The 12,821-nt window shown below is 59.2% G+C and overlaps 3 protein-coding genes across 4 annotated transcripts in view; all 3 read left to right on the plus strand.

Moving 5' to 3' along the window:
* GALNT6 (polypeptide N-acetylgalactosaminyltransferase 6) overlaps positions 1–6,631 on the plus strand; it is a 13,025-nt gene extending 6,394 nt beyond the window's left edge. For both annotated transcript variants that reach the window (XM_026867648.1, XM_026867649.1), the window contains exons 3-11: positions 362–534; positions 1,461–1,610; positions 1,702–1,936; positions 3,246–3,363; positions 3,472–3,672; positions 4,144–4,275; positions 5,085–5,186; positions 5,306–5,458; positions 5,610–6,631. In XM_026867648.1, the coding sequence (XP_026723449.1) occupies positions 362–534; positions 1,461–1,610; positions 1,702–1,936; positions 3,246–3,363; positions 3,472–3,672; positions 4,144–4,275; positions 5,085–5,186; positions 5,306–5,458; positions 5,610–5,723 (1,378 nt within the window). In that variant the 3' untranslated portion in view covers positions 5,724–6,631. The remainder of the gene's footprint in view (positions 1–361; positions 535–1,460; positions 1,611–1,701; positions 1,937–3,245; positions 3,364–3,471; positions 3,673–4,143; positions 4,276–5,084; positions 5,187–5,305; positions 5,459–5,609) is intronic.
* Positions 6,632–7,656: 1,025 nt separating this feature from the next.
* On the plus strand, positions 7,657–9,413 carry CELA1 (chymotrypsin like elastase family member 1). Its single transcript, XM_026867623.1, has 8 exons — positions 7,657–7,696; positions 7,785–7,867; positions 7,974–8,074; positions 8,316–8,441; positions 8,527–8,663; positions 8,908–9,053; positions 9,139–9,288; positions 9,396–9,413. Exons 1-8 carry the CDS (start codon positions 7,657–7,659, stop codon positions 9,411–9,413), a joined length of 801 nt encoding a protein of 266 aa, XP_026723424.1.
* Positions 9,414–10,140: 727 nt separating this feature from the next.
* BIN2 (bridging integrator 2) overlaps positions 10,141–12,821 on the plus strand; it is a 3,171-nt gene continuing 490 nt past the window's right edge. Inside the window, exons 1-7 of the mRNA XM_026867624.1 lie at positions 10,141–10,261; positions 11,360–11,440; positions 11,601–11,655; positions 11,830–11,924; positions 12,107–12,202; positions 12,290–12,397; positions 12,489–12,574. Of these exons, the coding sequence (XP_026723425.1) occupies positions 10,184–10,261; positions 11,360–11,440; positions 11,601–11,655; positions 11,830–11,924; positions 12,107–12,202; positions 12,290–12,397; positions 12,489–12,574 (599 nt within the window). The 5' untranslated portion in view covers positions 10,141–10,183. The remainder of the gene's footprint in view (positions 10,262–11,359; positions 11,441–11,600; positions 11,656–11,829; positions 11,925–12,106; positions 12,203–12,289; positions 12,398–12,488; positions 12,575–12,821) is intronic.

Here is a 12,821-nt window from a genome sequence, read left to right on the forward strand (position 1 = left end):
GGGGGGGGGGATTTTGGGGTGGAAAAAAGGCTTGAATAGGAGGTAGAAACCCAGCCCTGGTGTGGAAACCAGCCCCCTCCGCGCTGGCAGGCGATTATCCGTGCTTAGCAGGTGTAGCGGTGACAATGAGGGGGACACCGGGGCCGGGCAGGCGGCAGGAATGTGATTCACTCAACCAGCGGCGGGGGGGCGGGGGGAGAGGTAGAAATCAGTCGAGATCAAAGCGGCGTCGAGCTGAGAGCTGCCGGGGGTGGGAGCCGCCCTCCTGCCACGGGGTTTGGGCGGACAAGGGCTGGTTCATCGCTGTCACGCTCCCCCCTGACCCCCGTCTTGCTTAGACCGTTGCTTTTCTCTCTCGGAGGTGCATCGACCAGAAATTCAAGCGGTGCCCCCCCCTGCCCACCACCAGCGTCGTCATCGTCTTCCATAACGAAGCGTGGTCGACGCTGCTGCGGACGGTGTACAGCGTCCTGCACGCCTCGCCCGCCCTCCTGCTCAAGGAGATCATCCTGGTGGACGACGCCAGCACGGACGGTGGGTGGGGGCCGCGCCGGGACGCGGGGGGATGCCAAACGTCTTTGCACCCCCCGGAGCAGCAGCTCGGGGACGCTGAGAGGAGAAGCTGCTCATGCTGGGTCTCCGAGCAGCCCGGGATGCATCCAACAGCTCTTCCACGTTGTTTTGCATCTGCCCGGCAGCTCCGTCGGGGTTTTTCCCTGCCTGGCACCACTGTTAACCCAGCCCTGAGAGAAAAGCCAGGCGCTCCTCCCGCACCCTGCGAACACCTCGTCCGCCCGCCGGCTTGCCCGCCAGGCTGCAATCCTCATTAGCTACACCTAGAGCAAATTAATGATGTGGTTCAGTGTCAGGGCGCTGGGGAGGAGCGGACTTTACCCTCGCCCCAGAGATAAATGCTCCCTTTCTGCCCACAGTCTGCACGGGCTCCCCAGGAGCAGAAACCTCAGGGCGGTGCAGGGCTCCATCGCCCGGGAGCTCCCGCTGCAGCGGGGACGCGGGTCAGGCTCTGGGTCCCTGCCCGGGGCAGGTCTCCAGACATGTCAGCTCTCACTTGGCCGTTTGCAGCTTTTGGCTTGGCTGCATCTGCCAGGGAAGGAGAGAAATCCCAATTTCCTTCAGCGACACCCTGCCCGCTGTCCCTTCCTTCAGCGACAGTTGTCCGCTCGGTCCCGGAGGCACTTCAGCTGCTGGGCACGAGCCCTTCTCACCCCGTCGTTCCCCTAGTCCCTCTCCAGTGGGGGATTAGGCAGGGCAGGTGCCCAGCTCCTTCGCAAAACTCACTTGCTTTAGCCAAAAATCACTCTTGGATTTGGGGGCAAGGAGGCTCTGTGTGTCCCCAGATCTGAACCCCGGTGCAGGGTCTGAGCAGCTGCTCCTGTGAGGGGCAGGAACCTGCATCTACCTGCCTCCCACCCAGCCGGTTGCTCTTTCCCCCCCCCCAGACTACCTGAAGGACAAGCTGGATCGCTACGTGGAGCAGCTCCAGATCGTGCGAGTCGTGCGGCAGGAGGAGCGCAAAGGGCTGATCACGGCGCGGCTGCTGGGGGCCAGCGTGGCCAGTGGGGAGGTCCTGACCTTCCTGGACGCTCACTGTGAGTACCCGCCACCTCCGGGGGGGCCTCAGGGGCCTGGCGGGAAGGGAAGTTGTCTCCACTCAATGGCCAACCCTTCCCCGTGCCCCAGGCGAGTGTTTCCACGGCTGGCTGGAGCCCCTCTTATCCCGCATCGCCGAAGAGCCCACGGCCGTGGTCAGCCCCGACATCGCCACCATCGATCTCAACACCTTTGAGTTCTCCAAGCCCGTCCAGAATGGCAAACAGCACAGCCGGGGCAACTTCGACTGGAGCCTGACATTCGGCTGGGAGGTTGTTCCGCCCCGGGAGAGGCAGCGAAGGAAGGATGAGACCTTCCCCATCAAGTAAGCCATCGCAAGGGGGGATTTTTATCCCCTTCGGAGTTGGGGTGATGGTGGCAAAGGTAGGACGAGCCCTGGGAACGCTGTGTCCGGACCCAGCTGAGCGTGTGTGGCTGCTGCGGGGAGCTTAGGGAGGGACAGCCAGGGCTGACAAAGAGCTGGGTACCCTGCGCCCCTTCCTCCAGCTGTTTCTGCTCCTTTTTGCAACAAATTGGTGCTTTCCCTGTCGGTTTTGGTGCCTCCAGGCAGGTGATGCTGTCCCTTCCCCTGTGGAATGCTGGGCTTGAGGGGTGTCAGGTGCTTTGTGCCCAGGGGAGGATGCCCAGGCACAGTCAGGGCCGTGGGGCTGGCAGAGGAGAAACCTGCCCTGGGGTCTGGCTAATTGTGGAACCATAAAGGACCTTTTGCAAAACCACCTTTCAGCTGCCTCCAGCCACCTCTCCACTCCTGCCAAGTCTCTTGTTAAGGGTTTAATCACTGTCTTGTATCTTCTTGCTCTTGGATACTCAGCCACCTGGGCACAGGGTGGGCACCTGCGCTGGCACCGCAGCAAGGATACGTTACCTGCAGATCAGACTGCACCAAAACCCCTATTTTTATCCCTTTATTTTGAATGCAGAAAACCCCTGAACTGTTCTTCCCACTGCACCTCTCCATCCGTGCCCCACGATAAGCCGGGTGCTCCCTCTGGGAGATACCGGACACCCTGGCTGGCCCCGTCGCGTCCATCCCCCGGCCGGCGGCAGGGCTGCCTTTGTGCACGGGTCACCCGGGAGACGTCCCTGTCCCAATAAAGGTCCCTTTTACCACAGGCCGGTGCTTTGGCTCCCGGCAGCGTCTCATCTCCGCTTGGCAGGAACGCAGCAGCTCAGTGAATCCTTTTTTTTTTTTCTATTTTTCCTGAATAAAAGCAAGTTTCTGTTCCAGCCTCTTCTAAAGATCAGATGGAAAAGATTAGAGAAGCCGGAGGAGTGAATGGGGCGCTGGCCATGGAGCTCTAATCTTCCCCCTTCTTTTCGGCGATAGGTTTTTGGTAACAATATCCCCCTCTCGCTCTAGGTCGAGAGCTGGCGGCGGGGCCCCTCGGTGTCACGCTGCCACTGCTGCCTCTGTCCCCTCCTGGCAGCCGGGTCCGGCCCCCCTGCCAGAGCCGCCACATCTGGGGCACAGCTGGTTGGGGCAGGAAGATGTGGGGACACGACTGCGAAGTGCTCACACCCACCGTGAGGGCCACGATGTCCCCAGAACTCAGACTTCTTCCTTCCTATTTTTATTTTAACCCTATTTGACCCCCCTTCTCCCTCCCCCGTAGGTCCCCAACCTTTGCCGGTGGCCTCTTCGCCATCTCCCGGTCCTACTTTGAGCACATTGGCTCCTATGATGATCAGATGGAGATCTGGGGGGGCGAGAACGTGGAGATGTCCTTCAGGGTAAGGATGGGTCGGTGCCATCTTCAAAGGGCATCTTCAGGGATGCTCCTTGCTGGGGTATGGGGGGGGGGTTGGACCCCCCACGTCTCAGCCGTTGCTTCCCCGTAGGTCTGGCAATGTGGGGGTCAAGTCGAGATCATCCCTTGCTCTGTCGTGGGTCACGTCTTCCGCTCCAAGAGCCCCCACACCTTCCCCAAGGGCACCCAGGTCATCTCCAGGAACCTGGTTCGCCTGGCCGAGGTCTGGATGGACGACTACAAGGAGATCTTCTACAGGAGGAACCAGCAAGCAGCACAGATGGCCAGAGAGGTACTGGCCACACCGCCGGGCTTCTAGTTCTTCCGGGGGGGCTAATCCTGCTGGGAGCTCAGGCCTGAGCAGAGGGAGGAGGTGGGCTCGGTCTGGAGGTGGGAAAGCAAATGCAGGTGGAAAAATGTAGCCAAAAAGCTTTTTTTTTTCCTATCTGGCCATCATGTTTTCTAGTCAAAAAACACTGATTTTAAAAAAAAATAAGTTTTTTTCTTTACAACACCAAAACGTGGTGCTGTTAAAATGTCCCCTCCCTCTCCGTGAGCGGCCAGAGCCTGAGGGTACCTACCAGATCCCAGGGACGTCTTGCAAGACCCCAGCACTGGTCTCAGTCCTGGGCACGGGGTGACGGACGGTGACAAAGCCAGGCGGACCCCTCAGCTCTGAGCCCTGGCTTCAGGAGGGATTTCTTGTTTTTTCCTTGCTGGCTTCAGAGGTTAGTTTAATTTTCTCACGTGACTTTGTCGATAGAAGACGTATGGTGACATTACAGACCGGCACAAGCTGAGGGAGCAGCTCCACTGCAAGAACTTCACCTGGTACCTCCAGACCGTCTACCCGGAGATGTTTGTCCCTGACCTGACTCCAACTTTTTATGGAGCAGTAAGTACAGGGGTGCCCAGAGCATCCCGCTGGGCTCAGTCCTTGGCTAGAAATAGCCATGGCAGGGAAGTCCCCGAAAGGTTGGGTTTGGGGGCTTTGTATTTAAACCAGCGTGCTGGAGGGTTTTGGTGCAGCCGCCGTGTCTGTCCCTGTGTCCGTCACCAGCTGGCTGGGCCCTGGCAGGGCTGGTTTGGGCTCTGGCTGACAGTGAAAGATCTGGAATCCGGCAGAGCTGGTTTGGGGCGAGTTACGGGGTGGGGGACCGGTGGGGAGGTGGCATTGAGTTAAATTGGGTGAAAGATCTGAAAACTTCCAGCAGCACCGTGCAGGTGTTGGCAGGCACAGGGTGGACTTGAAAAACCGAGCTGGGGCCGGGCAGGATGTGGAGCGACGGCTCCATCCCTGAGGATGGAGCTGCCAAAAAAAATCCCTCCGAGCCGGGTGCTGGGGTCTGAGTCGGACCTTCCTCAGCCGGGGCGATGTGAAAGCAGCCGGCAGACGCAGTGACGTCCAGGGCGAGGGCCGGGCGCTGCCTCCCATCCGGGTTTTAATTCACCTTTGTTTCCTGAAACCTCATCCCGGGCGGCTCTCACCTTTGACTCGGTGGGACGGAGGCGTTGGCGCGGGCGTTCCTCACGTCCTGGAAAGGTCAGGGGACCCGGACACGGCGCCTGGTGCTGGGACCGTGTTTGTACAGCGATAATTAAGTGCCCTGCGAAGCCCAAACCCAGGGTGGGTCCCTACCCCGGGATCTCGGAGCCCAGCTCACACCCCTGGCCCCCTTTCTCCCCCTCCTCTCTCTCCTCCAGATAAAAAACGAGGGCACCAAGAGCTGCTTGGACGTCGGTGAGAACAACCATGGTGGGAAACCTCTCATCATGTACCCCTGCCATGGGATGGGGGGCAACCAGGTGGGCACCCATCAACCCCCCGCATTTCCCCCTCCTGCAACCCCCCTGGTTTTCCCCTGAGGGTCACTCTCTCAGGGCGCAGCCCTGCAACATCCCCTCTCTGGTCTTGCCCTCCTCAGTATTTTGAGTACACGAGCCAGCGGGAGCTGCGGCACAACATCGGGAAGGAGCTCTGCCTGCGGGCGGGCTCGGGCTCGGCCGAGCTGGGTGACTGCCAGTACCGAGGGAAGCCCGGCCGGGTGCCAGCCAGCGAGGAGTGGGACCTGGTGCAGGTGAGGAGCTCAGCTCCGCCCCGGAGTCACCCAGGGGGCTGCTGGCATCATCCCCCGCCATGACGATGCTTCTCTGCCGCTTCCCCTCAGTCACATCCTTTCTTCATCCCACCAGCATTGCTGAGCTGATGCCACCTTTATTTTTCGGCAGGACCGGCTGATTAAAAACCCGGCGTCCGGTACGTGCCTGACAGCCCGAGGGAAGCACCCGGCGATGGTTCCCTGCGACCCGGCGGACCCCCACCAGCTCTGGTCCTTCACCTAGGCCAGCAGCAGAGCGGCCTGAGCCCCCGGCCGTCCCTAACCATGCTCAGGAAACCAGAATCCAAAAAAACTTCCTGTTTTTTCCTTTAATTTAAGAAGCAAAAGCCTTAAATATGCTGCATTTCACAGTTGCCTTGAACTCAGTCCTGTGCCTTTGGAGTGGGGAAGCCCAGGGAGCCGAGCTCAGCCGGCGATGCCCCACGGAGCCCGAGACGTGGCAGTCGTGGAGATGCCCAAGGTTGTGGAGATGCCCGAGGACGCTCCTCGGTCCCTGGCTGCTGCTCGTCCTCCTCCCTCACAGCTCCAGCCACAGACTCTAAAATCCATGTCAGGCATTTGGAAACGCAGCCGTGCCAGTGAGGAGGAGGAGGAGGATGGTGACTGGCCGTGCGGTTCATCCCGTGGGGGGGCAGATCGTGGTTTGTCGTGGCCCGTGTGGGTGAGGGAACCCCCCCAGTACTGCCAGCGGGGTGCCAGGATTCGTCCCTCACCTGCCGCGGCACTGCAGACATCGTGCGTCGCTGCTGCCAGGCTGGGAGAAGTCGGACTGTCTGCCTTAGATGCCAGGCTTCATTTGGGAAGGGGAAGTTAGATTTTTTTTTTTTTTTATCATTATTATATGATGATGATTCCTGGGTGTGATTCTGCTCATCCTCGTTCTGATCTGGAGGAGGGATTTTCCGTGCATGGCCCAGCTCGAACACACCACAGCATCCTCCCAGAGAGGCTCTTGCCAGCGCCCGGGCACGAGATCTCCTCCCTCCCCTGGTTTTCTTCAAGCCCAACTACTGTAGCTGCTGCTTCCATTGCCATTTCATTTACGGGGGGGGCAGAACCCTCCTGGAAGTGGCGTGGGAGTGGGAGAACCTGTCTTTGGATACACAACCTCAAATAAAGAGATGATTTATTTTACAGACATTCCGTCTCTGGCTTCCTCTGAGCTCCCACCCCTCCATACTGGAAACTCCCATTTGCACCCTAAATATGACACCTCACAGCCATAAAGTCATATTTGGGGTGGTTCAAATTTGGGTTGGGTTGTCCTTGTGCTGGGGCGGAGGCTTCGCTGCCGTCCCTCACTGTGTTACCTTCTGTGCTGATAAAACAAATAAGTGACTATTTGGAGACCATTTTCCCCATGAAATCTCATGTTTTCCTTAGAGATAAGAGCAGAAGTGCAGCAGGTGCTTTTTTTTTTATTTCTTTCCATATTATTTTTTGACTGGGTGAACCAATAATCATCGCTCTCACCGATGCTATTTTCCAGCAACTGCTCCATCAGTGGAATGAAAAACTTGATGCTGCAAGTTCACCCCAAAGAACGGCCTCAATTTCTTTTTAGAGGGGGAAAAAATATAAAACTGTTTTGGCCAGAAATCAGGCTTTTATTACAAACCATGTCGGTGTCTCATTTAACCTCCAACTAATGCCCTGTGGAAGTTGTGTCCCTGCCCCAGTGCTGGCTGTCCTGAGTGGAACTTTTTTGGAGGGGGTGAAGGTCTTGCCCTGTGTTTGCCTCTATTTCCCTGTCCCAGGGGCGATGTGGGCACAGCTCATGCGTCAGACAAAACTCTTGGAGGCATCCCATAACTAAACATGATGTGAGAGGCACAGCTGGGGCATCCACAGGGCTCAGGACCAGGAAAAACTCATGACAGCGTTGCCTGAGATGCGCAGAGGAGGAAGACTCAGGAGCAGGACATCGTCTCCCTGGGGACTTGGGCTGCCTGTCCAGAGCCAAGGGAATTTTGGGGTGCGCCCAGGGTTTTTTTGGCCCTGACCTTTGGGGACTTGTGTGTTTTGGAAGAGGGACCAAGGCTGCTCGATAGGGCCGTGTCACCTGGTTTTCTTCCCGTCACTCCCTCTCCATCCCCTTTAAAGCCGGCGGCAGCGCAGCCCTCACCACAGTTGAAGCGCTGCTGTGCTCCAGGATGATGCTGCAGCTCGTGCTCCTCGCGGCCCTCGCCCTCTGCGGTGCGTCTCCGCGGGAAGCCACCGGCCTCGTCAGCTGGTGACAACCCGCCGGTTGTGATTGACCCCCCCCGCACCCTCTCTCCCGCAGGACGCTGCTCCGAGCAGGACCTCGATGGGGTGCAGCGGGTGGTCGGCGGGACCGAGGCACGCTCACACGCTTGGCCTTCCCAGGTGGGTCCTTCCCACGGTCAGACGGCAAATCCCGTGAGGGTCTCAGCCCCCTGGGACCCTGCGGGGAGCTCCCCCCGCCCCATGTCTCATATCTGCCCCTCCCCAGATCTCCCTCCAGTATTACTCTGGCGGCAGCTGGCACCACACCTGCGGAGGGTCCCTCATCCAGAGGAACTGGGTGATGACCGCAGCCCATTGCGTGGATCGGTGAGTGGGAGCAGGGACCCCACCTTCCTCTTCTGGAAAAGCCATTTTCCACCAAAAACCTTTCCAAAGAGGAATTGTGGCTGCCCCAACCCAGAGAGCAACGGTTGTTTAAGGTCCTTGCTGGTCCTCCGTTAAGGGGTTACCTGGACCATCTTCTCACGCTGAATCTTTCTGTATCAACTCACTCTTGGAATAATCACAATTCATGGCCTAATCCTCTGTTTTTTCACCTTCCTGGCAGTAACATGAACTTCCGTGTTGTGGCTGGCGAGCACAACCTCAACAGGAACGACGGCAGCGAGCAGGTCTTCAGCGTGAGCAAGATCATCATCAATCCCTACTGGAACAGCAACAACGCTGCTGCGGGGTAACGCACGTGGGGAGGGGGATCTGGGGGGAGCATCGTCGGGAATGGGGGGGTCCTTGCAACATCTTCTCCCTTCTCTTGCCAGCTACGACATCGCCCTGCTCCGCCTGAGCAGCTACGCCACCTTGAACAGTTACGTGCAGCTGGCAGTCCTGCCCCAGGAGGGATCCATCCTGCCCAACGACTACCCCTGCTACATCACAGGCTGGGGGCTCACCCGCAGTGAGTGCCGGCGGGTCGCCCCCGCCCTAAATCACCCAAAAAATGTGGGAAACGTGGGGAGCTGAATGATATTTTTAAGCCCTTTGAGGTCCCAGGAGGCATTGCACAGGGCATCGCTCTGGGCATGGAGATGCCCGACATGGGGTTGGTCTGGGGGGGCCCTGGGTGGTGGTGGGGTGTTTCTGGCCGAGGGTCTCACGGGTCTTTGCCCACACGGCATTAACCGGCACTCGGTTGCCTACAGCCAACGGGCAGCTCTCCAGCGTCTTGCTGCAGGCGTACCTGCCCGTGGTGGACTACCAGATCTGCTCCAGCCCCTCTTACTGGGGCTCCACCGTCAAGCCCACCATGGTCTGTGCTGGCGGGGACGGCGTTCGCTCTGGCTGCCAGGTACGGCCCCGGCAGCCCCCTTTCCCCCAGCGTCCCGGCGGCGACCCCGTTGCCCCGGTCTCACGCGGGTTCCCCGGTCTGGCAGGGTGATTCGGGCGGTCCCCTCCACTGCGCGGTGAACGGGCAGTACCAGGTCCACGGCGTCACCAGCTTCGTCTCCAGCCTGGGCTGCAATGTTGCTCGCAAACCCACCGTCTTCACCCGCGTCTCTGCCTACATCTCCTGGATAAACAACGTAAGGCGACGGCAGGGCTTGGGCGGGCTGAGACCTGGCACTGCTGTTGCACCGATGTACCAGCTCTATCCCGGCTCGGCTCAACCGTTGCCTTTCTTCTCTTCCAGGTGATAGCCCAGAACTGAGCTCTGGCAGCAGGCGAGCCCAGTCCCCAGCTCGGGTGATGGACGTCACCTTCCCACATGTTTTGGTCGGAGGGGTTTAAAACCCGTAGCTGGTGTCAATAAAAACTGATCCTCTCTGGCACTCTGGTGGATGCTTTCCTTGCAATCCTTTCTCCTCCAACCCTCAGCATCCTTTTCCCCTCCCGTCTTCCAGACCATCCCTTCGTCCGTGTCCCTCCTCTTCCCCGCGCCTTATGCAAGAGCTGCAGGGAACAGCGATCGGCTCTGTGCTTCCAAGGCAGCCGGAAAGCCCTGGGGAGAATGGAAAAGGGGGAAATGCTGCAAATCAGCTTCATGCCCCTTGGGAACACGGGGGGGGGGAATACAGAAGGATATGGGAGGACACAGTTGGGATTTTTCCCTGTTACTAGCTCCATTTCTCCTCCAAACCCGACCTCCTTTGCAGTGAGAGTTGTCAGATTTGGTGACTGTTACATCCTGGAGTGTCAACAGTGCATGGGGATAAAATACCAGCACCAAAATTGCACCAAACCCCGAATTCAAACCCCAAACCCGACGCTCGTGGAAGAATTAAGAGGCGGGTGTTGGTTCCCCGTCACCCCTTTGGCCCACCCATGTCGCTGGGTGCTCGGGGGAGCCTTTCCGGGGGGGGAGTGTGGCAGGGGGTGCCTGGGTACTCGGCGGATGCCGACAGCTGCCTCGCCTCGAACTTCCTCCGTAGCAAACATCAAACCGCAGTGCGCGGCCGCGAGCAGGAACGAGCTGCAGCCATGGCAGAGGGCAAGAGCGGGGGAGCCGGGCTTTTCGCGAAGCAGGTCCAGAAACGGTTCAGCCGGGCGCAAGAGAAGGTACGGTGCGATGCCCATCCGCAACGCCCAGCCCCAAAATCTCTTATTTCATTTTATTCTTTAATTTCTTTCCTCTGCAGCGGTGAGGGGATAGCACAACGGGCACCGCCTGGCACCCATGGGTGCTCACACGGTGTTAATTTGGGCGTTTCTGGATCAACGTCATTGTTGTTACAAAGCTTTAGGCTTGATGGCATCTCCCTAAGGTCGCCCAAGCTGCCTTGGCAGCCGCTGCGTTCCCTAAAAGTGGGATTTTTCCACCCAAAACGCCTTCCAGAGGTTATGGGGGACTGTGCACTGCTGGCAGGGGGTCCCTCGGGGCTGGCCAGAGGTGACAGTGGCCAGCAGGACCCAGCGTGGGGATGGTCCCAGGAAGGCTGGAGCAGCCCCCACCGGCCACGCAGGAAGCGAGGGGGCAGGGCTCCGGAAGCGGGCAGAAACGGGGCGATTCTCAACTGGTTTGGGGCATCTCTTTCCTTTTTCTCTCCAAAAAAAGCCAGCAGCGACTCCAACACACACCAGACCCACACACTCCCGGGTTTCCTGGCTGGGGCTCAGGGCTAAATTCAGTTCTCCCGTGGCTGTATCAGCCTGGGTCAGGCTCCAGTTGCTTCCCGGGGGGGTCAACCTCTTCCTGGACACTCCAAAGCTCCCTCCCGCATGACCCGGCCTCACCACGCTCCTGTGATCGGGGCTCTGGAAGCAGCCTTTGGCCGCAGACCATCCTCATCCTCAGCACAGTGTCAGCAGTGCCTGGCGAGGCAGCACCCAGGGCTTTGCCGGCACCCGTAGTCACACACAGGGGTGTTTTGGGGTACAAGGGGCTGCACCGATAGGGTTTTGTAGGGTAGGGTGACAGGTTAGTACCCAAAAAGTCACTGTTCTCCTCTAAAAAATAAAAGCACCAAGGGATGAGCCAAGATTTTGCACTCTCCATCTAAATCCCTGCGCGGCGTCAGCTCTGCCAGCTCCTCAGCATCCCCAGAGAGGGGCTTTTGCCGGGGACGACCCCGCTCCCACCGGGAGGTAGAGCCGGGGCAGCGGCGCCAAGCTCGGGGCTGACGACTCTTCCCACGTCTCCATCTCTCTTCATCCCAGGTTTTGCAGAAATTGGGCAAAACGGTGGAAACCAAAGATGAGCAGTTCGAGCAAAGCGCCTACAACTTCCATCTGCAGCAGGTCGCACAGGGGAGCGGGGATGTGGTGGGACAGGGACATGCCTGCACCATCCCTCGGCCCCGCCGCCTCCCGGGGTCCCTCGGTCCCTGCCGGGCTGGTGGAAATCACCACGAGCCCTGGGGGTGGCCCTGAGCTGTCCCCTCCCCGCGTTGCGTTGCAGAATGAAGGCAATAAACTCTACAAAGACCTCAAGGCTTTCCTCGGCGCCGTGAAAGGTACCGCACCCCCCGTAAATACACCGGGAGAAACCTGTGGGCACCACGGAGGAGCCGGGAGGGGGTTGAGCATCGCTGTGTTTTCTTACCCAGGATAGTCAATAATAATAATTTAAAATAATAAAAAATAATTAATAATAAATAATATTTTTGAATCCCCCGGCCGGGCTGCAGTGATGCACGAGAGCTCCCGGAAAGTGGCCGAAACGCTGCAGGAGATTTACAGCACCGACTGGGACGGTCACGAGGAGCTGAGAGCCATCGCAGCTGTGAGCCCCTTGACGTGCTCCCACCGGCCCCAAGGGTCCCCTTCCAGCATCGGGGGGGGCAGCGAGCTGAGCCGAGGGGGTCCCTGGGGATGCAGCCCAGCACGTACAGCCGGAGGGGAGGCTTGAGGGGTTGGGGGGAATCTGGGCGTTATACCCCTGTCCCCCCTTTTTTCACCCCGCAGAGCAATGACCTCCTGTGGGACGACTACGAGGCGAAGTTGGCTGACCAAGCCCTGCGGTTGATGGAGAACTACCTGGCTCAGTTTGGTGACTTTAAGGTACCCCCCATGCGTGGCGTCAGTGCCGGGGGGGGAGATGGGGATGCAGGGCCAGATCCTGGCTCACATTCCCCCTCCCCGGCACAGGAGCGCATTGCCAAGAGGGGCCGTAAGCTGGTGGACTACGACAGCGCCCGGCATCACCTGGAAGCTCTGCAAAGCGCCAAGAAAAAGGACGAGGCGAAAATTGCCAAGGTCAAAGCTCCCGCAGGACCCCTGCCCGGCACAGCCCCCCCATGCCCCGGCAGTGCTGGCAAAGCCACGGCCCCCCCTTCCCTCTCCGCAGGCCGAGGAAGAGTTTAATAAAGCCCAAGCGGTGTTTGAAGATCTGAATAGGGACCTTCGGGAGGAGCTGCCGGTTCTGTATGGCAGGTACTGGGGGTGTCAGAGGGGCTGGGGGACATCACAGCCCTGGGGCAGACACGTGGCCCCGGGGTATGATCCTGCCCAGAAGCCAACAGCATCCACAGCCCCCCTCCATTTGCGAGGGGGGAGGCAAAGGCAGCCCCTCCTGACCCCCTGGGGGGTCTCCTCTAAAAAGGAGAATCTGAGCAAACCGTCCCTAAAAATCAGTCGCTGAGCGCCGGGACACGGCTGGGTGCTGGCACCAGCGGGTGGG

Source organism: Athene cunicularia, unplaced genomic scaffold (assembly GCF_003259725.1).
Source record: "Athene cunicularia isolate RWA unplaced genomic scaffold, athCun1 chrLGE22_part1, whole genome shotgun sequence".
NCBI lineage: Eukaryota > Metazoa > Chordata > Aves > Strigiformes > Strigidae > Athene > Athene cunicularia.